Genomic DNA, 26700 nt, shown 5'->3' with positions numbered 1-26700 from the left:
AGTATAAGTTCATCTTCAAATGTAGCCAAAGATTTGGAATAAAGCAGTAAAAATTATTTTTATTTTAATGATTCTTTTATACTCTTTAATAGAGCAGAATGTATTCCCATTGACCTTAATGTCCTTAGCTCTCTAGAAATGTTGTGAGGTTGCTCACTTGTCCTGTTAATAACTGTTAAACTCAGGTTTGGATTGTTTTGCAGCCGAAGCTTTTCCAATATGCGGTGCAGACATTCCTGTTTCTTTGTCTGTGATGTGTGTTCACTTTATCAGTAATTCACTGAAGCTCTTTTCTGTTTTTCAGTCTGACAGCAATGCAAGCTTCCTCCGTGCCGCCAGAGCAGGCAACTTAGACAAAGTCGTGGAATATCTGAAGGGGGGCATAGACATCAACACTTGCAACCAGGTAAGCGCCCTGCAGCTGCCTCGGTATTATATGCTGAAGGCACACCTGTTACCTATAGGTACACTCCAAGAGCCCAGAGAGTTTTTTTGTCTTTTGTTGAATTTATTAAAATAGCACCCGTCCAGAATTATGAAAGTTCATTTTTGCCTCCTTACCAACTTTTAAAGCCTCAGACATTTGTATCTAGAGCTAATAATACCAGCGAAGTAGATAGATCAAAAGTGATTGAACATCAGTTTTGCCTATGAAATGATCTGGGCTGCCCTTAACTGAAATGCTGACCAAGAAAGATGTTTTCCTGCTCTTTTATTATCAACTAGTTATCCAGATGCTGGCTTCTGTTCTTGTCTGCTATAAGCCTTTTATTCAGGGGGTAACTGATTATTACAACTTGGGATAGAGAAATAAAAGAATAAAATCAAAATTATGCACCCACTTACCCCTCCCCATCCTGCCATTACTTTTAAAGGATGGATTTGAGTGAGGAGAGTTTGATACTGTTGGCTTAAATGAGGAGTTTGGATTATTTATTTATCACATCCGTTTGCTAAGGACTTTCAGTTCAGTTGTGTCCGACTCTTTGCGACCCCATGAATCGCAGCATGCCAGGCCTCCCTGTCTATCACCAACTCCCGGAGTTCATCCAAACCCATGTCCATCGAGTCGGTGATACCATCCAACCATCTCACCCTCTGTCGTCCCCTTCTCCTCCTGCCCCCAATCCCTCCCAGCATCAGGGTCTTTTCCTATGAGTCAGCTCTTCGCATGAGATGGCCAAAGTATTGGAGTTTCAGCTTCAGCATCAGACCTTCCAATGAACACCCAGGACTGATCTCCTTTAGGATGGGCCGATTGGACCTCCTTGCAGTTCAAGGACTTTAGACAGTGTTATACATTTTGGATATTATTTGATCCCAGGGATGTTGAGATTTTTGTGTTTTCTTTAAGATTTTAATACCATGAATGAAAGTGTCTGGTGAACTCCAGTATTCACTATAATGTGCTAAATGTTACCGGGTCCTGGATAATTATAAGCTAGCAGGAGATAAATTTCATTGTCTAGTTCTAAATCATCTATAGAATGTCGTGCTATATACTGATATATATATCCTAATGTGTTCATTGAGCCCAGTTACATTCAATCTATAGTCCCCTGAAATTAGTAAATCTTTCAAATACAACTTCTCAAAAACTGAACATGGTGTCTTTTCATACTCAAACTTGCTCTCCTCCCAAATTCCTACCTGCTGATTTTCTTTTTGTTGTTCAATTGCTAAGTCATGTCCGACTCTTTGTGACCCCATGAATTGCAGCATGCTAGGCTTCTCTGTCCATCACTCTCTCCCTGAGTTTGCTCAAACTCATGTCCATTGAGTCAGTGATGCCATCTCATCCTCTGTCTCCCTCTTCTCCTCCTGCCCTCAATCTTTCCCAGCATCAGGGTCTTTTCAAGTGAGTCACTCTTCACATCAGGTGGCCAAAGTATTGGAGCTTCAGCTTCAGCATCAGTCCTTTCAATGAATATTCAGGGCTGATTTCCTTTAGGATGGACTGGTTTGATCTCTTTGTTGTCCAAGAGACTCTCAAGAGTCTTCTCTAGCACTACATTTTAAAAGTGTCTCTTCTTTGGCGTTCAGCCTTCTTTATGAACTCTCACAAGCATACATGACTACTGGAAAAACCATAACTTTGACCATATGGGCCTTTGTCGTCAAAGTGATGTCTCTGCTTTTTAATACACTAAGTTTGTCATAGCTATTCTTCCAAGGAGCATCTTTTAATTTTGTGGCTGCAGTCACTGTCCGCATTGATTTTGGAGCCCAAGAAAAAGAAATCTGACAGTGTTTCCACATTTTCCTGATCTATTTGCCATGAAGTGATTGGACTGGATGCCATGATCTTTGTTTTTTGAATGTTGAGTTTTAAGCCAGCTTATTCACTCTCCTCTTTCACCTTCATCAAGAGGTTCTTTAGTTCCTCTTCACTTTCTGTCATTAAAGTGGTATCATCTGCATATCTGAAGTTGTTGATATTTCTTCCGGAAATCTTGATTCCAGCTTGTGCTTCCTCCAGCCCAGCATTTTGCATGATGTACTCTGCAGATAATAAGTTAAATAAGGAGGGTGATAATATACAGCCTTAACATACTCCTTTCCCAATTTTGAACCAGTCTGTTGTTCCATGTTTGGTTCTAACTGTTGCTTCCTGTCCTGCATACAGATTTCTCAGGAGGCAGGTAAGGTGGTCTGATACTCCCATTTCTTTAAGAATATCCCACAGTTTGTTGTGATCCACACAGTGAAAGGTTTTAGCCTTACTAATGCTTAGTTCAAACCGATTTCCACCATTGTCTTCTTCCCTACTCCATTCCAGCACTCCTTTCTTAATTCGTTTTCCACATCCACAAATTTGCATTAACCCACAGTATGATTACTTACCATAGTTGCCATAAGAGCCTCCTTAATTAGGTTCTGTCTTCATCTCGTCACTCTGGTCAATCTCTATGCTATGTCTTGAGTCATCTTTCTAAAATAAAAATGTTTTTATGGTACTCCCCCACCCCCAAACTTTCTCCGGCTTCCAGTGCTTAGATCAGTGTGATTGTTGTATAAAAATTACCTGCAGACTTTTGCAAAGGGTGCAGGGTTTTCCTTGCTCCTCCCAAGACTTTCCACCACAGGAAGTATTGTCACCAACGGCAATATTTCTTGTCCTTTAGGGGAGTGTATCTCTTGGCATCAAAAGTATTGAGTGCTGTTAACTTTTAGGAATATCAATCTGCTATAACCCTGAGCATCCCTATATATCCCTTTGGGTGTGGCAAGAATGAAAGACACTGAATGCTGTTTATCTGGGGCGTTTCTCAGGGTAGTGTTTGCAGTGAGCAACCTTAAGGGATTAGGTAGCTCATTCCTTCAGAGAAAAAGTAGGCTTATTCATTCTTAGTTTAAAAGCTGTGAAGCCCTCAAGGTTAATTCTTCTTTAACATAACCCACGGTATGCACAGGTATCCATAGTCCTCTGTGTAACTTCCTTGGGATTGGGAGGGGGTATGGAACTGGTGGAGGCAACATGTTGACAGTCAGCTGATTCTTTGCTGTGAACTGTGAAGTCCATTGAGCTTCCCTAGTGTCTCAACAGTGAAGAATCCACCTGCAATGCAGGAGCCTCAGGGGATGCAGGTTCAATTCCTGGGTTGGGAAGACCCCCTGGAGTAGGACATGGCAACCTACTCCAGGATTCTTGCCTGGGAAATCCTATGGATAGAGGAGCCTGGCGGGCTACGGTCCATGGGGTCCCAAAGAGTCAGACACGACTGACGCGACTTAGCACGCATGCGTGAAGTCCATTGCCTCTCATCTAGGAGACTTGTGTCTTCTTCTAGCATCAAGAAACAGTAGCGGTTTAACATTTTAGCTTATAGGTAAGATAAAATAGCAGACCTTACATAGTTTTTGGCACTGACATACGGAATCAAGCCAAATGCCTTTATCCTAGTATATAAGATCTTCACATTTTATACCTCCTTTTCTTATCTATCTTATATTTCATTATGAGTTCTTTTATTTGATACATTTCTAGTATTTTTTTGAACAAATAATTTGAGGTTTTCATATATTGGAAGAGAAAGAACATCCAAATTCTTATTGTTGTTGTTCAGTCTCCAAGTCATGTCTGACTCTGTGACCCCACGGGCCCCAGAGCATGCAAGGCTCTGCTGTCCTTTACCATCTCCTGGAGTTTGCTCCATTTCATGTGCATTGAGTCGGTGATGCTATTTAACAGTCTCATCTTCTGCTGCCCCCTTCTCCTTTTTCCTTCAATCTTTCCCGGCATCAGCGTCTTTTCCAATGAGTCAGCTCTTCACATCAGGTGACCAAAGTATTGGAGCTTCAGCTTCATCATCAGTCCTTCCAATGAATACTCAAGGTTGATTTCCCTTAGGATTGACTGGCTTGATCTTCTTGTAGCCTAAGAGATTCTCAAGAGTCTTCTCCAGCACAATTAAAAAGCATCAATTCTTTGGCACTCAGCCTCCTTTATGGTCCAATTCTCATATCCGAACATGACTATTGGAAAAGTATAGCTTTGACTATACGAAATTCCTATATAGTTGTATGAACTTTCTCTAAATTCCTGTATAGACATATGAACTTCTTCCAAAACTGCCTGTGAGAATGAATATAATTTGTTTGAATATTTTAACACGCTATTTTAGAGTTTTTTCAAGTACATTAAATACATTCTCCCAATTTTAATATCAATTCATTAACATTCTATATTTGTAATATGCTAGAAAAAAGGCAATGAAACTGTTTGAAGTATTAGTTCATTTAGATAAAATCATCATAAGTGATGCTGAAAGAGGAACCCACGGAAAATGACATTAACCTCAGTCAAACCAAGTCCACTTTACTCTAAAATATAAGAAATATCTTAATTATATAAAAGATCTTCGGTGTTTTTTTTTTTTAAAGAAAAACTCTCAGCAGTAAATACTCACTTCTTATCTGCTATATAGAGTTATAAACCTAACTTCTTGAGTTACCTAGAAAAGTTTTTAGTAACTTAACATATTTTTCTTGTAGCCCACTGTCCACTAACACATTACTATAGGAGGGAAGAATGTCTATTTTTGTGAGAAGGCAACAATGTCATAAAATCCCACAGAATTTAGAGCCCAGAGGCTCAAGTTTAAGTTCTGTCTCCACTTTCAACAAGTCATTTCAAGTTAGAAAGTGACATTTTTCTAATCTCTAGAATAAGAAAATAATAATACGTTCAATTTCACACACTGAGTAACAATGTGAATTAAATATGAAATATGAAAGGGCTTTCTGAGGTGTGCATATTCTAACTGCAATGACTGTGTATAATCCACCAAGAACCAGTAAAATGAAATTGACCTCCTTGCAAAGTATGAGGTTGATTCTCCTCAGTCACCAGAATTTACCAGGTATTAAGTAAATATTGTTGTCTGGTGTTGGCTCTTTTTTATTACCATTCAGGAATGTATATTGAGTAGAGATTAGGCAGATGAAGTGACAAATGCTAACTAATTAGTTACTACATATCAGGCTTTGTGTTGGTGGCCTGATACTTCATTAGTCACCAGAGACAAATGTAAGGGAGAGACTCGCCTGAGTTTACAAATGCAGAAAGAGTCAATAAATGGTTAAGTGATGTCCCCAGGGTCACAGAGATCTGTTCTCTTTCAACTTTTAATCTTCCTGAGATGTTTGAGTCTGCCCTTCAAAATTTGCAGTGGTGCTTTCCTTTATTTTAAAGCTCAAATCTGATTTTTAATCTAATATTGCTGGTATAAAAAGGACCTTATTCATCCACAGATTAGCATAATATGTAGTTAAAGGAACTTTTAAGTCAAAGAGCACCACCACCAGGATTACTACTAAAACTCAAATAAACTATAGAACAGAAATAATTCCCAAACATACAGGAGGGCAAAAGAGGCAACTCTTTAGCCAAAGTATTGCTATTTCTAAATATATAAAATCTCAAAGCTAATATTGCATTTCTTGCTCATAAATCTGAGCTTCTGGGGAGCATTATGACATGTAACATAGAAACCAGGACTTTCTGTACCCTGTTGTATTTCTCAATGAAGAGCAATCTGGACTACACCAGCTTTCCAAAAATACCATGTGTGTTGGCATGCTAAGATTCCTTAAACTGAAATATGGATGAAAGTCCTTTTCTTTATAAAATTGGTCTCATAACTACCATGAAAATTTTGAAATTTAATTGAAAAATGCCATTTGGCTTCTACTTTCATTTGAAGGATATGGGGAAAATTAAAAATTTGGCATATGACAGTATTCTTTAAAAAAAAAAAAAGAACTGAGGTTTCATTTTTCTCTTTTCAAAGCAATCACAATTTTGTTACCTTTCATTTTTCTTATAAGATTAAGCTGGCAATGTATTTATTTTTTATCTCTTATACATTCAGAAAAAGAGAATAGATCTTAGCTTTTGAACCCCATTTTTGAAACTCATGTGTACTTAGTTTATATTTATTTAAGTAATTGTTTATAAGATAATATTGTAAACAAAGTTAACATCTAGATATTAAAAATAGCCTCTTATGACCTTTTCATAAGATTTTATAGCCAGTTTGTGGCTCAGATGGTAAAGAATCCATCTGTTATGCAGGAGACCTGTGTTCGATCCCTGGGTTGGGGAGATCCCCTGGAGGAGGGCATGGCAATCCAGTCCAGTATCCTCGCCTGGAGAATCCCTGTGGACCGAGGCGTCTGGCAGGCTACAGTCCCTGGGATCACAAAGAGTCGGACACAATTGGGCAACTGAGCACAGCGCATACATCAAAAAAAGCCTCTGAAGGTTGAGATACTTTCACCATGTGCAAAATTTATTGGTTCCACTGCAATGACTTCAGAATGAAGGATGTCACATATCATTTATTGGACACAATTCTCATTATTACCTTAAAGGTTAACAGTTCTTAAAGTGTTCTGATTTTTGGTCTTGACATTTTACACTGAAGTGATAAAGTGAAATATCAGTTACAGCCTATGTTTCATTTCTCAAACGCAGAGGGTAGTGTCGTTGTACCCAACAATGACTTTATCATATGCTCACATAGCTATGACTCAGACCACACAGCCTTTTTGGAAGCCACATTAAAAATGAGGGTGCTGAAACCCAAATTCTTTTTAGCCACCTCTCAGCTACCTGACCCTGGGCAGTCAGTTTCTCCAGGACTCAACTGTTTTCTCAACTATAAAAATGGTGTTCATAACAACACTGAAGTCATAGGGCTTTTGTGATATTAAATATGATGTTTGCAAAATGCTTAACAGAGCAAGCATTCTAAAAATACTAGAAAATTATAATCCTTTTTATGATAATGTAATATTTTTATATTGATTCTCAACCTGAGCTTTAGAAAAAGTAGTGCCGGTTCTCATAGGCAGAACATAAAAGGTATTATCATAGCCTGTGTCATCAAATAGGAAAGATCCCATTTAGTAGCAATTTGGTAACAGGTACTGTTTATATGGGTTATTTTAAACTAAAATCTATTTTGGAATGAAAATCATTTTTATGAATGTCATTTGGCTCCATCTGGTCAGAACTTCTTTTTAAAAATGCCAAAAACAATTGGTAGCCTGGGACTTAATAAAGATAAAAAGAAAAATGAATAGCTGAGAACTGAATTCATAAAATTAATGGAATATGAAATGAACTACACAGTTTTCTAACAAGTTAAATGAGGTACAAATATTTGTACAGATAATCTAGGTGTATATCCATGAGTTAATTGTGGCATCTCATTTAGAGGAAGCAAAAGGTGGTGTATTTTTCTGATTCAGGTTACGTACACTCTTTTGTTATTGGATTCTGCATCATTCTCTGATTTTCTTCAATACATTAATACTAATTCTTGCTTTATACTGAGTAGTGTTGACTCAAATTGGATTTGAATGATGTCTGCCAAATAATTTGAGCACTTAGAATTTTTAGTTTCAGAGTTAAGTCATTCAATGTAAAGAAATTCCACAGAGACTTTTCCTCAGCTACTTCTCCATAGCTCTAAAAAGCTTCGTTTCCATGTATAACCACACAGATTTACGAAATGTTTGAAATGTAGCTCTTCTTTCACTTTAAAACAGCTTTCCCTGGTGGCTCAGATGGCAGAGTCTACCTGTAATGCAGGAGACCTGAGTTCGATCTCTGGGTCGGGAAGATCCCCAGGAGAAGGAAATGGCAACCCGCTCCAGTATTCCTGCCTGGAGAATCCCATGGACAGAGGAGTCTGGTGGGCTACAGTCCATGGGGTAGCATAGCGTCAGAGAAGACTGAGCGACTAACACTTTCACACTTTTCATTTAAAAACTCCCAAGGGTAGCTTCACGCAGATTGTTCCTGTGACTGTCTTCTTAAGTACTTTGCTAAGTGATTTAGACCGAACAGAACAATTTATATTCTAAGATTATTCTTCAGTGCTTGCCTTCTGACTTAAAAGATGTTGATTTTTAAACATACAACCAGGCAGTCTGCTCATTCCTCCCTAGGTCATCTCAGATTTTACCCTCATAGCAGTCTTTCTGCCAGCCTGAATGCAAGCTTACCATTTGTTTATCTGTTTATTCAAGCACATATTGTATGTTTACTATGTGGCAGGCAGAATTCTAGGTGCCATGAAGGAAGAAGCAAAACCCTGCCCTCATGTAGCTTACAGTCTGCCTGAGAGGAGAGAGATGGTCACCAAGGGAAAAAGTAAACTGTGTGGGAAGAGAGATGGCAGTGAATGACAGGGAGAAAAATACCGTCAGGAGGAAGAAAGGGAGGGGGATGGAGAGCAGTGTGTCTTTGAAGGCAGGATGGTCAGAAGACCGGAAAGAGGTGAACAAGGAAACTCGGCTTTGTTTGGAGGGAGTACATTTTATTTTATTTTTTACCTTTTTTGGAGTATAGTTGCTTTACAATGTTGTATAGTTTCTGCTATACAACAAAGTGAACCTGCTATATATATCCCCATGTCCCCTCTCTTGGGGGGGTTCGCTTCCCCTTTAGGTCACCACAGAGCTCAGAGCAGAGTTCCCTGAGCCCTGCGGTAGGTTCTCGTTAGTTACCTGCTTTATCCGTGCTATCCACAGTGTATATACGTCAATCCCAGGGAGTACATTTTAAAAGAAGCCTTAGCAGAGAGAAAACCCCAGGGAAGGAGTGCGCCTGGCATGTTTGAGGCCGGTGTAGCTGAAGTGGCATGAGGGAGGGGAAGAGAGGGTCAGGGGAGAGCCCGGGGCAGCACCAAGGAGCAGAAAGGCTATTTCAGGAACTTTGGCTTCAATTTGAGAGAAGACACTTGATTAGAAGTAATAGCAAAGAAGGAGCATAAGCTGACTTTATGTTGAAAAGTAGCCCTTCAACTGAAAAAGAGCAACGGCAGAAGGAGGAAATGCTTTGGGATACTTTATGAAGAAGGACTGTTACTCTTGACACAGGAGTATTGCACTTCTGTCATACTTCAGGTGAGAGATGAGGTGTTCTGTTCTAAGGCCTCAGGCAGGAGAGATGTGAGAAGTGGTCGGAGTCTGGATATATTTTTAAGACAGAGCTGATAAATGTTGTTGGTGGATTTAGTGTAGCCTGAGAGCCAAAGAGAGATGTCGGGGATGAAGACTGGAGCTGCAAGGACACTAATGAGGGTTGAAGATTCGTTCCTGGAGAGGAGAGAGAAGTTGTGAAGTAATCATCTCGGAGAGTGGAAGAGCGTGATGAAGGGTAACCGAATGGTTGTGTGTGTCTGTTCTCAGGTGCTAAGTCGTGTCTGACTCTTTGTGACTCCATGGACTGTAGCCTGCCAGGTTCCTCCATCCATGGAATTTTCCGCTCAAGAATGCTGGAGTGGGTTGCCATTTCCTTCTCCAGGGATCTTCTCAACCCAGGGATCAAACCCGAGTCGCCCGTGTCTCCTGCATTGGCAGGTGGATTCTTTACCACTGCACCGCCTGGGAAGTGAATGGTTGCCAAGCAGCGAAGTAGAATGAGTGGAAACAAGAGAAGCTGGGGGTGAAGGTTGGGGTCACAAGAATAGTGAGGGTTAGAAGTTTCATTAACTGAGATGGGAAGGACTGTGATTTGAGCAGGTTTAAGGAAATAATCATAAGTTCAGCTGTGAATATAAGTTCAGTTCATCTATTTGATATCCAAAATGTTGAGCATGTAGTTGGGCGTATGAGTCTTGGGTTCAGAGGAGAGCTTTTTACCAGCGATACATATTTTGGAGCATTCAGTGTTACAGATGGTTATGTAAAGCCATGAAACTGGACCATGTCACCAAAACAATATGTGAAAATTATATGAGAAAACTGAAGAAGTCCAAAGACTGAGCCTTAGGACACTCCAACTCTTAGAGGTCAGGAAGATGAGGTGGAGCTGGGAAGGAGAATGGGGGAAAGTGCCCTGGAAAGTGGGAGAAAACCTGGAGTGTGGTGTCCAGGAAACCAAGTAAAAGGTTTATTTTCAAGTGGAGAAAAAAAAATGCTCTGTAAAACACTGTTCAAATAAGCTGAAGAAGGGAACAAGAGCCTTAGTAAAGTGATGATAGCTAATGACTTGATTAAAGCTGTCTTGGTTGCCTGGTGGGGTGAAAGCCTGACTGGAGTTGATTCAGTCAGTAATGGGAAGGCCGGATACTACAGGGCTCGGACTCTAAAGGGAAGGAGAAAACGGAGGAGGGAGCTGGAAGAGGAGGTAGAGTCAAGAGAGGCGTTTGAAAAAAATATGAGGTAAGTTATAGCATTTTTGTCTCCTTAATGGAAAAAATAAGCAGAGGAGGGAAAAGTCAATGAGGCATGAGAGAGAAGGGAGAAATGCTGGATGCTGTCCTAAGGTGGGTGAAAAGGGATGGGGCCTGGTATACACATGGGGAGTTGGCCTTTGCTAAGAACAGGGATAGTTCAGGAAAAGGGAAGGGTTTACGAATAAAAGAGCAAGAAGCACTTTGGATGAGGTGCTGGGAGCTGGATGTGGAATGGAAGTTCTTTTCATTGCTTCTGAATGAAGGTCGTCAGCAGAGAGGGGGAATGGGAGAGAGGTGTTATTGGAGATTGAGAAGAGAGAAGATGTGAAATAATCATCTAGGGGAATGGGAGAAATAGTAACAGAGTATGATTGCCAGGCAGCCTGATGGGCAAGCATGTATGCATGGGTCCTTCTGCAGCCACATTCAGAAGTGGTGTGAGATGGAGAGGTCTGTCACCAGGAATGTGGTTCAGCTAAGCATGTGTGTATGTATGTATAGCTAGAGAAGGCCAAGACAACTGAGGATGCCTGCAATGGAATGAATCAAATTATTATAAAGATTCTGCATGGAATTTAGGCTGAGTGAGGAAAGAAATGGACACAGGGAAGAGGTGAACAGACTCTAGGTGTCAGGGACTGAAGGATTGTTGGATTTGGGTCAGGAGGTTGTCAAGAGAGTCAATGGTAGTAAACAGATTCGATGCTTGAAGTTGAAAAATCCTGGAGGAAGATTATGTTACAGGAAATGACTGTGGAAAGAGTAGATGAGGTAGAGAGAAGAAAACATTATTGGCTGAGAAGTCAGGAACCTGAAAATGGTTGTGAAAAAACCACTTTCATATTTGTTGGAAAAAGTGACAATGAACTAGAAGCTAAAATCTTCAAGAGATGATGGAATCCGAAAGATACAGGCTGATGGCATCTGGAGATTCATGTAAACGGAGAATGAAAAATAGTTTTGAAGAACAGGTTGAGGAGCAAGAAGCATCGGCACAGCTCCACCAAGTCCTGTGGTTAATGGGGGATAAGTATAATACTACCACTTGAGTAGACTTCAGGGAAGCAGTGGTTTGAGTTTCAGTTAGAACAGAAAGGTTAAAAGGAATGTTCAGAGAAGAGATTTAAGGCACAGAGACACTGCTAATAACCACTTTCATGTGTTCTAGAAGACCTTGTGTAAGAGTTTCAGAATATGGGAGGTCATCAGAGATGATCAGAAAAAGGGATGCATATGGGGGTTGCATTTGGAGGGATGAGGATTGACCTGGTGACTGGCATACACAAAGATACAGGGTATGCTAACTTTTGTTAAATTTAGTCTATATAGTCTCAACCAGATAGTGATGGTGAGATTGTGAAAGTTGTCTGGAAAAACATATGAGGCAGTGGGGAGTCTAGCCAGGAGCCCACAGAGTTTTGGAGTCCCACCTTGATTTCTGCTGTGGAGGGTCAAGACAGGGAAGATCTTTATCCAAACGTCTATTCAGTAGAGCTCTTCAGATACACACAACAACCAAACACAGTGGGTGTTTGAAGTGAGATGTATTTAGATGCCATTCTTGCTTAGTCATTTTTCTGCTTGGTTTTTTCCTTGTACCATTAAAAATCAGCCAGCCCTTTTGCAGTAGCTGAGGTTTTGCCCATTCCTAGTCTAACAGTCTCTTTCTTTGCTAACCACTTATTCCAGTCTTTCCCCACTCTTCTATAGACATTTCCCAGGCCTTTACCATGCCTGTCTACCCTCATAATTTTCTCTTTCTCCTTCTGTGTGTGTGTGTTTTGATGGTTGTAAAGGAGCAACTCCAAATCCTAGGATCCCTAGTCTTCAAAGTCTTCTCTTATGGATAAGGAGTAGGAAAGAAAAGGAAACCTTGTTTTCAGATGGTAACTTCTTCAGATTCTTAGAAATGAGGAAAATAGACATTCTCTAGACATTCTCTAGAAGAGAATTCAGCAGCTCCCTGTTAAAAGTGGTTGTCCATTGAAACGGACATGATGGGGAGCTACCTTTCTGTTGATGAACCTGTGTATGTACATGTGTATAACTTGATGTAGGTGATTGATTTTAGCACCATACTGTTTTTTTCTTCAGCCCCTTCCCTCAGCTATGAAAGGTCTTCAGGGTAGGATGAAAGGGTCTAAAATGCAGATGAACAAGGGCTCATAAGGGCACACCTTGGAAAAGGTAATCCCTGGGTCTTCCCTTCCCCTGACTCCCTTCACTACCTCCACCACCAAAAAAAGTTACCAACAATACAAAGAAGACAAGTACTTTGTGCAGGGTAGAGGGTGCGGTGGGGACAAGCTGATATCAAACCCTGCACCTGGTCATGTGTACAAGCCCATTGCTGGGGTGAGAGAAGGATGCTACTGCCCTTGAGAAAGAGGTTTATTGGAGAACCTGTGATGTGATATTTCCCTTAAGGAGTGAAGGAAGACAGCAAAGTGCCCATGGGAGGCAGGGGAGAGAAGTAAGGATGGAAGGAAGCAGTTTATCAGGGAGGGAGATGTGAATATATTTTTCTCATCCAAAGCAACCAAAGAGAAGTTGTTTAAGAGATTTGCTGTTCAAGTTCTCTTGAACTTATTAATTTGAAAAATAAACTAGCTATGATCTCTATAGCCTTTTTTAATGACTCCTTTTAGTGAGATTTTTATGTCTCTAAAGAAGGCACTATATTCTTATTAACCCTTTGTATCCTGAGCTAACCGTTTAGCAAAACGCAGAAAGAAATGCATAACCCACAGGCTGAAAACTTGGAACATTAACAGCACAGGAAAATTAAGGGGTTTAAAAAGAAAAGTCCATGAAGTATAGCAATCTAAATATGGTTACTGACTTATATGAACCAGCTCAATGTATGACAAAACCCACTGAAATGTTGTGAAGCAATTAGCCTCCAACTAATAAAAAAATTAAAAAACAAAAACAAAAACAAAAAATGATTTATAAGCTAAAATTTAAGCTTCAGTGTTGTTTAGTGAAAAGGGCACTTTGCTGGAAGGACCTGTCACGCAAGAGGTTTCCAATGAATATTCACTAAATGAATAATTGAATAAATATGGATATCGAGCCAATCTCCTAAATCATTCTGAATCTCAAATTACCCAGTCATGAAATGGGACATAATACCTGTCGTATTAAATACTACTTTATTGCACGCCGGGTACATGCTCATCACTGTCTAGGTACTTTATATATGTAACCTTCACAGCGTAGTTCTCTTCCTCAAAGCAAGACTACTTTAGGCTCAAATGATATCAGAGAAAACCCACTGTGTTGCACACACTTATTCAGGGGACCAAATTATGGCTGTGTCAGTTGCAGTTGGATAGCAGTTAACAAAAAAGTTGGGCTGGCCACAGTTACTGATTTCACTCAAGCTAGCATAGCTGGATGGACAAATTCTAGAGACATTCTAACAAGCTTATTCTTTCCAATATGATCAACATTGTCATCATTCATTTCAGGCGATTTATAATTCTCTGGGACATAGTGAAGCTTCTAATGCTTAGGAAGGTTCTTTTATTTTAATTGGAGGATAATTGCTTTACAATGTTGTGTTGGCTTCTGCTGAACATAATTATAATATATATTTTATATATTTATATAATATATATATAATCATCTATACAGGAACCTCCCTCTTGAGCCTCCTTCCCCTCTCCCATCCCACACCTCCAGGTCATCACAGAGCACCAGCCTGGGCTCCTTGTGTTACGGAGCAGCTTCCTGCTCATGCTTCCTTTTACACCTGATGCTGTGTGATGTCAGTGCTGCTTCCTCAATTAGTCCCACCTCTCTCCTTCCCCTGCTGGGTCCACAAGTCTGTTTCCTATGTCTGCATCTCCCATTTCTTCCCTGTAAACAGGTTCATCAGTATTCTGTTTCTAGATTCCATACATATGCATTATTATATTTGTTTTTCTCTGACTTCTATAACAGGCTCTAGGTTCATTCACCTCACAACTGACTCAAATTTGTTCCTTTTTCTGGCTGAGTAGTTCTTATCTTGCCTCCTCAAGCATCTGTTATACTTTCTAAATGGAGCAACCCAAGTTTCATTAGGTTATGTTTACAAACCATCTCTTGAGGCCATATTTCTTCTACTTAGAGAAGGAGACTATTTTGAGAACCTTGAGAATATATCTGTACGCTTCAGTTTCAGAAATACTGCATTAAAATTCATGTTCCTTTAAATGATCCTTTGGAATCAATCAAGAATATGAGAACAAGAAATTGCTAGATGATGTTTAATTAAATGTGATTATCCAGATGATCCAGCATATATGTCTATTAACTTTAAGATTGGCACTTGCATGAAAATGCCAAATTAAAAAAAGTTCTCAGAGAATTCAGAGATCCTTAAGAGCACATCCGAGGATTTCAGGTTGAGAAAAACCACTTTAAATATTTATCTCAGAGTCTAATTTGCTCTTGTATATGTTAATGTTAACCAACTTCAGCCTCAGAAAGTGCACTTTTCTTGATTGTATTTCCAAAGGCTAACGGTGGATGTAATTGTTCCTGACTTGTCTGTGCACCTGTCGCATTTACTGACAAAATGCACAGTTATTGGATGAGTTAAGCAAACTCTTGTTTCCCTCTGCATGGCACATACTATTTATTAGCTCATTCATTGTATGAACGTTACTGCAGTATCCTTCCTCTTGTTCTAGGTACTATGTTAGGTGTAGAGTTTACAAGGTTGAATAGATTTGACTGTTGTTCATGAGAAACCTTGTTTCTCATAGAATATAAACAGGAAACACAAAATACAACCAATTGTGAAAAGAACTAAAAATTGTGCAAAGGATGAAGTGACTAAGCCAGTGAGTGTATCTCAGACAAACCTGAAACTGATACCAAATGCAAATTGCAGGAATCATTTTATTATGACGTAAAACAGAGTGATGATGAGATTCTTAGAAGACTGCTGTATGCTAACTTTTGTTATTTGAGAGTTCCCTCCTCTCTCTCCCCATATTCCTTTAGAACTCAGTAAGCCAAATGGCTTATTTTTAATTAAAATTGTAAAATGGAGGGGGAGATATGATTAATTATTAGTAATGACAACATTACTAAATTTTTTATGGGTCCCTTGAAATGTAGACTTAGTACCTAGCATGATGCTTGGCATATAATGCATGTACAGAACAGTTTAAATAGTTGAATAGTTGATATTCAGTTATTATTAATTATTGAATTAAAGCCTTCTCTAGTCTATATTAATATAAAACTCTGTGCCATGTTTAACAGTAGGAGGACTGGACACAACTGGAATGAACTGTGTGGGACCTTTTAAGGTTCTGTTCTCCTGTCTTACTTCCTTCCCTTTGAGATCCTGCTACTCTTTCCCTCTCTCACTTCAATTTTACCCTTTACCCCTGAATGCACATCCAATTCAGACTGTCCTACTAGGGGAGTTTTTTCATTTCATTTTTTAAAAAAGAGATTGCTGATTAATTCTGATGTAGACTCTTTCCCCTGCTTCCAATCTTGATAAATTCTGTGTCAGAAGAAGAGGCATGTTTTTAAAGTTTTCTGTCAAGATGAGTCGGTTGAAAAGTTAAACGAGTGATAAATATACAAAGAGAAGACTTCATCTCATGGGTACTTTCTTTAAATCATCTGGAAATTATACTCTCATTACTTGTCATTTAAGAACCAAAGAATTTTATTACTGTATATAACTTAAAGATCAACTACACTTAACCCACTTAACCAACTAAGTTTGGCATGGACTTGATACTATAACAGTCTAGAACTCATTATAGAATTTATCTCTAATTTTGACACATTTAGACATTATAAGTGTAGAGGCCTAGAGGAAATCATTTTTCTCCTTAACTGCTGACTTATTATCAAAGGCTGAGATATTTTTATTCTAAAAAATACCAAATAACAGTTGATAAGAAACTGAGGTCTAAAGAAAGTGAAATAAAATTATAATACAGGGCCCATATAGTTTGCTTTTGTCTTGACTGTAGAAGTGGAGTGTTGTTTCTGAGCTAGAATCACCAGGTAGTTCATAACCCATAATGTTCAATTCAGAGTTAAATGAGTTAATGCAATTAAAAGCTTAGAGCCAAGCCTAACACATGCGTATAAATTTGAATAAGTTTTAGTTATTATTTAAATGATTTGCTGCTGACTTTTGATGTTTAAATTGCTTTAAACCATGATATTAGAATAAGTAGCTCAAGTAATTTTCTGTCTTTGAGTGTCATGGGTAGGTCAGATGTTTTGCTTTAGCACAAGTCAAATACTAAAATAATTTATCATTTCTTGTGAAATTAAATTAACCAAAGAAATGAGACCATGTGAAAATGACATTTAAGTTAAGAGAGTTAAAACTCAGAAGTAAAATAGCAGTTCTTTGAATTATTGACAGGGTGACTACTAATGGACCAGGTTCCCATCTGCTTTTTTAGTTTTCATTAGAATTCCAAAAAATAAAAATGAGACTTCCCAGATGGCTCAGTGGTAAAGAGTCCACCTGCCAATGCTGTAGACAGGGGTTCAATTCCTGGGTTGGGAAGATCTCCTGAAATAGAAAATGGCAACCCACTCCAGTATTCTTGTCTGGGAAATCCCATGGACAGAGAAGCCTGGTGGGCTACAGTCCATGGGGCTGCAAAGAGTCGAACACATCTGAGTGATGAAGCACACACACATGCCCACACACACAGACAGCAGTGCATTAAACGTGTGTGTGTGTGTGTGTGTGTATGTGTGTGTATGCGTGTGTCTAAGCACTCAGAATTCAAAATCCTTTTTAAAATAATCATTTCAGTTTAAATTAATAATTTTCCCAGCCCAGGTTAACATTATAGGTTAGACCCCAAATACTCAAGACTGGTTTGCACATGCTGTGCTGTGGGCTTTAAAAATGGAGAAAGGGGCCACCAGCCAAGGAATGCAGGTGGCCTCTATAAGCTAGAAAAGGCAAAGAAACCGTTCTACCCTGGAACCTCTGGGAGGAATACAGCGCTGCTGACACTATAATTTTAGCCTGGTGAAATTCGATTTGGACATCTGACTTCTAGAATGCCATTTGCTTGTGGTCCCTTTCATGAAAGAAAAAATACTCAGTTCAGCTCATCATCCTTCAACCAAATCTCTGTGATAGAAAACAGAAAGAAAGACTTAGGAATATGTGTGAATTTATTACTTTTTTGCATCTAACCTACACTTGCATATTACTTTATCCAAACAATAGAAACATACGTTATTTTATATTCTCTTTTAAGTAGCTATCTGAAGTAGGCAGAGTGGAAATGTCCCCATTTTATGCTAGTGAAGAAACTAAATTACATTGTCAGTAATGGAGAGACAGGATTGGGTCTCTAACATGTGTGTTGTCTACTATACCACAGCCCTTCTTAGAACTCAAAATGTGGATGTCATTTAACTGTGATTCTGCCAGTATTTTCAAAATAAAGAAATATTGTTTGTGCCAATGTCCTTCATTTTATTTACATCACGATACTCATATAAGATGAAAATTATTTTGAAATTTTATGAAATTTGTGAAATTTTATTTCATAAAATTCAAATAGACATATCATAAAAACCATTTTTCTTTTAAAATGACTTTGTATCAGCTTTTTAACTTACTTATTAGTCTGAAACAACATCTTGTTTCCCAAAGATGCTCTCATGTTTTGGGTCTTCAAGCTTTTCTTGTAATGTAGAGCAGTGTGCGTGTACACATACACACACAAACACAGGTGCACACCGCATGCACACCCAATGCAGATGTGTGCACATGTGCTCAGTTCAGTCTCTCAGTCATGTCTGACTCTTTGTGACCCCATGGACTGCAGCACGCCAGGCTTCCCTGTCCATCACCAACTCCCGGAGCTTACTCAAACTCATGTCCATCGAGTTGGTGATGCCATCCAACCATCTCATCCTCTGTTGTCCCCTTCTCCTGACTTCAATCTTTCCCAGCATCAGGGTCGTTTCAAATGAGTCAGTTCTTCACATCAGGTGGCCAAAGTATTGGAGTTTCAGTTTCAGCATCAGTCCTTCCAGTGAATATTCAGAACTGATTTCCTTGTGGTTGGACTGGTTGGATCTCCTTGCCGTCCAAGGGACTCTCAAGAGTCTTCTCCAACACCACAGTTCAAAAGCATCAATTCTTCAGCTCTCAGTTTTCTTTATAGTCCAACTCTCACATCCATACATGACCACTGGAAAAACCATAGCCTTGACCAGACGGACCTTTGTTGGCAAAGTAATGTCTCTGCTTTTTAATATGCTGTCTAGGTTGGTCATAACTTTCCTTCCAAGGAGTAAGTGTCTTTTAATTTCATGGCTGCAATCACCATCTGCAGTGATTTTGGAGCTTCCAAAATAAAGTCAGCCACTGTTTCCACTGTTACCCCATCTATTTGCCATGAAGTGATGGGACTGGATGCCATGATCTTAGTTTTCTGACTGTTGAGTTTTAAGCCAACTTTTTCACTCTCCTCTTTCACTTTCATCAAGAGGCTCTTTAGTTCTTCTTTACTTTCTGCCATGAGGGTGGTGTCATCTGCATTTCTGAGGTTATTGATATTTCTCCCAACAGTCTTGATTCCAGCTTGTGCTTCCTCCAGCCCAACATTTCTCATGATGTACTCTGCATATAAGTTAAATAAGCAGGGTGAAAATATATAGCCTTGACGTACTCCTTTTCCTATTTGGAACCAGTCTGTTCCATGTTCAGTTCTAACTGTTGCTTCTTGACCTGCATACAGATTTCTCAAGAGGCAGGTCAGGTGGTCTGGTATTCTCATCTCTCTTATAATTTTCCACATGTGTACCTGTGTTTGTGTATGTAAAATTTCACCAAAAAAACCCCAAATAATATCAACACTTGCCATCCACAGTGTACTCTGTTTTTCTTTGTTCTACTTCATGTTTTGAAATACATTGATTGGCAATCCATTAAATAGATTTTAGATGTACTTGTGCATGATAACCTACTGTTTGAAACACTAGTGTAGAGTTATACTGTTTTAACTTTTTTAAAAACATGAGGTTGGAAATCAGATCTAAGTTTGAGTTTTTTCTTTTCCTCTTCTTAACGGTAAGGATCTTTGAGGCAAGTCACTTGGCATCTTAGGGTTTTAGTATCTTCATCTGTAAAATATTATAATGTGATATAATATATGTAAAGTATAGAATATAATGATATTTATGTCATAAGCTTATCTTTCACTCATTAAGTATTTATTTCTCAGCTCCCATAATATTTTCATTCCACTTGTTCTTGGTAAGATTTTGAAGGATTTCTGCAACTCTTTCTTCTCACAGGTAACTCACCATCATATTTAATGTCCTTCTCTATATTTGGGGATTGTACACTAGAAACATTTGATAGGGCTGGACAGGGGAGAAGGACTAGTGGCCATAAAGGGAGCTACCAGCTAGGGGTGTAGATAGGCCTTCCACTGTGGTTGAAATGGAGATCCAGAAACAGGCTTTATAAAGTAGTATCTTCAAATCACTCTTATTCTAAGACTTTTCCCTATAGAGTTATCAATGAGTCACCAAATTTCAAGCCTCATTGTAAATATTTTTAAATTAAAGACTCAGTAAATCCTCATTAAATATTCATCATTTGGGAATTAAAAAGAAAGTCTTTAGGATTTGAGAATAACTCACTAACAAAACAAGATTCCTCTTGGATTATCCATAGCTTGATTTACTTATTAAATCAGAAATCTTTGGACATCAAAGACACAGTGTTGTTCAATCGCTCAATTGTGTCCAACTCTTTGTGACCCCATGGACTGCAGAACTCCAGGCTTCCCTGTCCTTCACCACCTCCTGGAGCTTTCAAACTCATGTCCATTGAGTCAGTGATGCCGTCTTGTCTCTCTGTCATCCCCTTCTCTTCCTGCCTTCGGTCTTGCCCAGCATCAGGGTCTTTTCAAATGGTCAGCTCTTCACATCAGGTGGCCGAAGTATTGGAGCATCAGTCCTTCTAATGAATATTGAGGACTGATCTCCTTTAGGACTGACTGGCTTGATCTCCTTGCAGTCCAAGGGACTCTCAAGAGTAGTCTTCTCCAGCATCACAGCTCAAAAGCATCAATTCTTCGACACAGTAAAATCAGTTAAACTGACAAAGATGACACATGCTTTACTTTTCCCTGTTTTCCTGAAAACGGAATACATTCTTAATTCTGTCACACAGTGAGTACTCTTAGCTTAGAGCAGCCACCGTGAAAAAGATGGGAAGGGTGCAGATAAATTCTGGATGAGTTTACCGAGTGGGAAGTGGGTTGGGAATATGTAAACAGTCATTTTCATTTTGAGTTCGATTTTTTCCTTCCCATTATAGGTGATTCCTTTTATCAGTGTCATTTATGCTAATGGCAGAGTAAAGCTCTAAATGGTGGTGTTTTATTAACTCAGCTGTGTCTGACTCTTTGTGACCCCTTGGACTGTAACCCACCAAATTCCTCTGTCCATGGGATTTTCCAGGCAAGAATACTGGAGTAGGTTGCTGTTACCTTCTCAAGAGGGTCTTCCCGATCCAAGCATCTCCTGCTTGGCAGGTGGATTCTTTACCACTGAGCCACTTGGGAAGCTTGAAACAGTAAATAACATTTCACAATTATTTGTATCTCTATATGTGGGCATTTAGTTCCTTTTCAAATAGATTGAAGAACCTTTAACTCTACATGTAAGATTTGCAAATTGAAATAGACAATGAGTTGAAAAAGTCATGGACAAGTATATGCTAGTGCAGAAGCAATTTTCAGTAGTTTAATAATAAATATTTCAGGGCTCTTTGGGCCTGGAAACTATGCTATGGGTCCTCTCTTAGCACCTAGCACCTAGAGCTGATCACTTGGTCAGAACTTAGCAAACGCTTGTTGATTAACTGCTAAGTTTGTATTAATTACAGATTTGTCCTAAGATGCAAAACAGTTTAATGGATTTTGATGCTTTTAACATTCAGTTATGTGTAGCTATTCTTCTTGAATCTGTTCCTCAACTTTTAGAAATGGATTAATCTATGCATATTCTGTATGTGTCAGAAATGTAAACAATGGTCAGTGGCTCTATAAAATTTTTATTGACTGTTTTACCTGGGTTTTCATCCACTAGTTTGGTATGATCATGGAAAAGCAGTCAATGGGCAAAATATCTCATAAAATCAGCAAGAGAAATGGAGAATAGAGCTTATTGTAAAATGTAATTGTAAATAAAATAGTACAATATTACTTTATAGCCACTTAATAAAAGTGCTAAATCAAAAGAGATAACTGTCCTCTGATAATGTACACATGGTTGTTTCAAAGTAGTGGTAAGATCTTATTTTTTAACTATGTGGTATATTTAGTCATTTTAATGATATTATATAGAAATAGCATCATTCCAAAAGTTGTGTAGATCAAGGTGATATCTTGCTTGGGATTCACAGGTGTATAAGCCTAATCAGTATTTTGCTCTCAGTAAGCCAGCTCAATGAATATTTTTTTATTGTTTCAAAAGACTCAAGTTCATATATTTTTTTGTTTATTCCTTTTTTTCAAGTTCATATTCTTTTATCAACATTAACTTACATAAAGCCAATATCAAAGAGTTATCAACAGTAGCCTGTTTTGGTTGGTCCGTATTCAGGATGCTGCCACAGTAAAGACATCAGCTGGCAGGTCAGCCTCACAATTCCTGGGTCCACAAGGACCCCTGGTTGTGGGCCCTGGTGCCAAGAGCCAGGCGAGAGCAGCAAGGAATGCTTGAAAGAGATGCAGGCAGAGATGGCCCTGTTTTAGCAGGCAGTTCTGGGGTTCTGGTAGCCAGAATCCCAACTGTACACCTGCTTCACCCACAGTCCCCATAGGAGAAGCAATGCAGGTCCCAGCAGTTCCAGTGACCTGCCCAATGATCACAACCCACACATACTAGCGGGCCCAACAGACTCTCCAGTTCCGGGCAGCGGTTGCAGCCACCGTGGTTCCTCCCATGGCGGATGACCCTCCTTTTGTGGAATTGGGTGCATTTTGCCATGGTTATTGGAGTCACCTGGACAGTCCAGTGGCTTGAGAAGCCCCGTTTCTGCCACCAGCAGCTGTGGCCCCCTCACCCGAGGGCTCCTGTCCCGCATCCAGCCCTAATCCCCCCCAGGCTACAGTGAGCACCATCTACTCTTTCCTCTGCAGCAGGTGGTCCTCACTCATGGCCTTGCAGCTCCATCACTAGGCCCACGTGGGCCTCCTTTTCTGCCTGGGCCACCCCTGGACTACCTCTAACACTGCCTCCAATGGCTTGGAACCCTGGGCCCCTTCTCTGGGTTCCATGGCTGCTCTGAGACCTCTCCAAGAAGAGCCAGCAGTGCCTCAAGCAGTGGGCATTGGTTTGGGGTTAATCCTGAAAGAGAAGGAAGGGGCAGTGATGATATTTACCTCTTTGCCTCTCTGAATCAAAACCATTGGAAATTAGTCTCTGTGAAATTAATAGCTTCAAGCTGACACAAAAAGAGAGAAAATGAGAGGATCAGAGTCTGTCTATCCTCTGTGTTTTATACTTGCTTAAGATCAGCAACGGTGTGCCTCATCATCACTCCACTTCTGAGCCTTGTTGCTTTCTCCTTTCAGAATGGACTCAACGCGCTTCACCTGGCTGCCAAGGAAGGCCACGTGGGGCTAGTTCAGGAGCTGCTGGGAAGAGGGTCTGCTGTGGACTCCGCCACCAAGGTAATGTTTGTGCTGGTCATATTTATTCCACGGTAAAGAGGAAACGATTTAAAGCTTCTTTTCCCTTTCAGAGGTTTGCAGGAACACCAAGATTCTTCACAATGCAGAACTGAAATTGAAACCCCTGTTCATTAAATCTTGCAGAGTTTGAATTGTTTCCTTTAGGGACTTAACAGAGACTAAAGAATTCTGTATCTCTAGTTTTTAATATTTTATCTTTTATTTTCTTGTTTGATTCACATAGAGACTAGATTAATATAATCCTCTATAGACAAAAGCACCTATTTTCCCAAGGTTAATTCATTTTTTAAAATAAATTGGTGTAGTAAACTACTTGATGGAAATGAACAAGTAATTTTCATGCTTTCAGTAAGTTGTTATAACTTTTAATATATTCATTTAACTTGATAAGAGAATATACAGATACTTTATACTCTAATGGAAAAGAGATTTTTGATCATAGGTTGAGTTATTAGGGTAAAACTAGATTTTTGTCACTATTATGTGTGTCTGTAAAGAAATTGGGCTCATTTTTAAAGGAATTTATAAGATGCTCAGTACATTAGTACCTGTTACTTGATGCTGTTTTTGGTAAAATATATTTGAACTTTGGGGGATCATTTCAAAAACAACAAGTATTTAAAAAATATCATTAGTGGTGACAAATCTTTATCTTTAGAAGGTGAAAATTTAATTTGGGGAAAAAAAAAACAAAACCCACAGCCAATCAGAGTCAAGCCTGTTGACTAGGGCTGAAGTATGACAATTTGATTGTGTGTGATGCAGAGAGAGGTTGCAGGCACCCCAGCCCCCAGCTGGGTCATTAGCCTCGTCAGGAATAGACAAAAAGGGTGCTGGAGTAAGTTAGAAATATGACCATTTAACCCGAATTTCCAATACCTCATACACAATTGCCAAAATGTGGACTGACACTGCTCCCAGTGTAGTATACAGCAGTTCCAGTGGAAATATAAAAACAAAACCAAGTGAAAAACTCTTTGGCAATTCCAAAGAAGTTAAAATATAAGTCCACCATATGCAAGAAATTGCTTACTTTTAAACCTAAAGAGAGAATAAACATTTTTAACATTTCTCTTGACAACATCAAATAAATGTTAAATATTTAAAGAATGTAAATTTTAACCTATATCAAATTATTTGGTTCCCCTAAGTTGTCTATATTAATGTATTCATTAAACCAACTGCTTTTTCTGGCTTAACTGTTTATTATCGTTTGTTTCCTTTTCTTTAAACTCTGTTGATGTTTTAAAATACAGGTTCAAGAAAAAAAAATAAATAAAATAAAATACAGGTTCATTTTTAATCACAGATTGCAACAGTTGTAGAGATCCAGAAACAAATCTCACTGAAACTCCTCATTTAAATGAAAGGCAACTGAGCCTTCAATATAGTATGTGAGTGGTTAAGGTCCACAGTGAATTAGTGGCGAAAAAAGAACCAGTTTCCAAAATTTATGACTATTTTCCCCCCAAATTTATGACTTTGAATGTACAGATTTGTTTTTTTGTTAATGATTTTATTTATTTATTTTTGACTGCGCTGGGCCCTCATTGCTGTGTGGGTTTTTCTCTAGTTGCGATGTGTGGGCTTCTCATTGCAGTGGCTTCTCTTGATGCGGAGCACAGGGTCTGGAGTGCGCGGGGTTTAGTAGTTGTGGCTCCTGGATTTTAGAACACAGGTTCAGTAGTTGTGGCCCATGGGCATAGTTACCCCATGGCATGTGGGATCTTCCTGGATCAGGGAGCAAATCTGTGTCTCCTGCATTGGCAGGTGGACACTTGACCACTGAGCCACCAGGGAAGCCCCAGATTTGTTTGTTTTTTATTTGTTATATTTGTTTTAATCATATCCTAGGCCTCTTTTAATGTCTTGGCCTTTATTTTCTTTTCATGATGGTTTTTCTTTTCATGATGGTTTTAAATTATTTTTCATTTTTGTTTAATACTCTTAATGGTAAATTTTTGATGTAGCTAATGGTTGAAATTGTTGGTAATATTGTGTAGTGCATGTAAAATTTATTATTTTATTCCCCAAATATTTTGAACACCTATGTGCTCTGGTGACTCAAAATAGAACTGTGAATTGTCATCTTCTTTACCACTTAAAATTCCTAGGGTTCTCTACATTGTGAAATGAATTCAGATGAACTCTTTCTTTTTTTTTGGTTAACTTTTCTTAGGGTAGGACTTTTTTTGTTGTTGATTAAATAACATGAATGGTAATATTGTCACACATGCACGTATGCACACACATCCCAAATTATTTACTTCAGTAAGATCTCAGTCTTTCCATGTTCTTAACATTAAACCAGGATTGTACAGAATAGAGAAGGAAAACATTTTATAGGATGGCCAATGTTTTGATGGTAAAGATTACCTTTTCCCAAGGTGGGCTGCTATCTTAATAGAATGACAAGTTTTAACCACTTAAAATAATCAGCAAAATTGAAAATACCTGTACATTTTGATTTCTACAAGGTTTAGAAGCCTCTAACATTTTCTATTTTGTTTCTCCAAAACAGAAAGGAAATACTGCTCTTCACATTGCATCTTTGGCTGGACAAGCAGAAGTTGTCAAAGTTCTTGTCAAGGAAGGAGCCAATATTAATGCACAGTCTCAGGTATTACATTCTGATTTTCTATAATGTAAAGAAATTTAAATTAACCTTGTGAAATTGATTTAATGTGTTTAGCCAGGTGTTGGGTACATAAATTTACTGTAAACACTCTGTGATTTATTTCAGCCAAGTTATTTTACTAACTCATACCATTTCTGATTTTCGTTACGTATCATCATCTTCCTCTTTTTTTCTAGCGTTTTTCTTTTTTCTTTTGGTTGACATTGTTATGTTAATTTCTACTATACAGAAAAGTGATTCAGTTTTATGTATATATGTATACATTCTTTTTCACATTCTTTTCCATGCTTTATCACAGTATACGAATATAGATCCCTATGCTATGTAATGGGACCTTGTTGTGTATCCATCTAGAGATATAACAGTTTGCATCTGCTAATTCTGGAGTCCCAATCCATCCCCCCTCCTCCTCAACAACCACAACTCTGTTCACTGTCTGTGAATCTGTTTTTGTTTTGTAGATAGGTTCATTTGTGTCATATTTTAGATCCTACATATAAGTGATATCTTATGGTATTTGTCTTTCTCCTTCTGACTTATTTCATTTAGTACATCATTTTCCTGTTAATTTAACTGAAAATTTGACAAGTTCACAGTCTATCATTAGCTTTAAGTGCATTAAAAAATGATACCGTGTTTTTCC

General features: G+C 38.8%; 1 protein-coding gene across 50 annotated transcripts in view; it reads left to right on the top strand.

The window, feature by feature from the left end:
- ANK2 (ankyrin 2) overlaps positions 1 to 26700 on the top strand; it is a 684658-nt gene that overhangs the window by 475594 nt on the left and 182364 nt on the right. For all 50 annotated transcript variants that reach the window (XM_043870793.1, XM_043870810.1, XM_043870785.1 and 47 more), the window contains 3 exons: positions 305 to 406; positions 23300 to 23398; positions 25941 to 26039. In XM_043870793.1, coding sequence (XP_043726728.1) covers positions 305 to 406; positions 23300 to 23398; positions 25941 to 26039 — 300 coding nt within the window. The remainder of the gene's footprint in view (positions 1 to 304; positions 407 to 23299; positions 23399 to 25940; positions 26040 to 26700) is intronic.

The sequence above is a fragment of the Cervus elaphus genome, chromosome 17 (assembly GCF_910594005.1).
Source record: "Cervus elaphus chromosome 17, mCerEla1.1, whole genome shotgun sequence".
Taxonomy (NCBI): domain Eukaryota; kingdom Metazoa; phylum Chordata; class Mammalia; order Artiodactyla; family Cervidae; genus Cervus; species Cervus elaphus.
The sequence above is the reverse complement of the archived record's forward strand: the minus strand, read 5'-3'. Positions and strand labels throughout refer to the sequence as shown.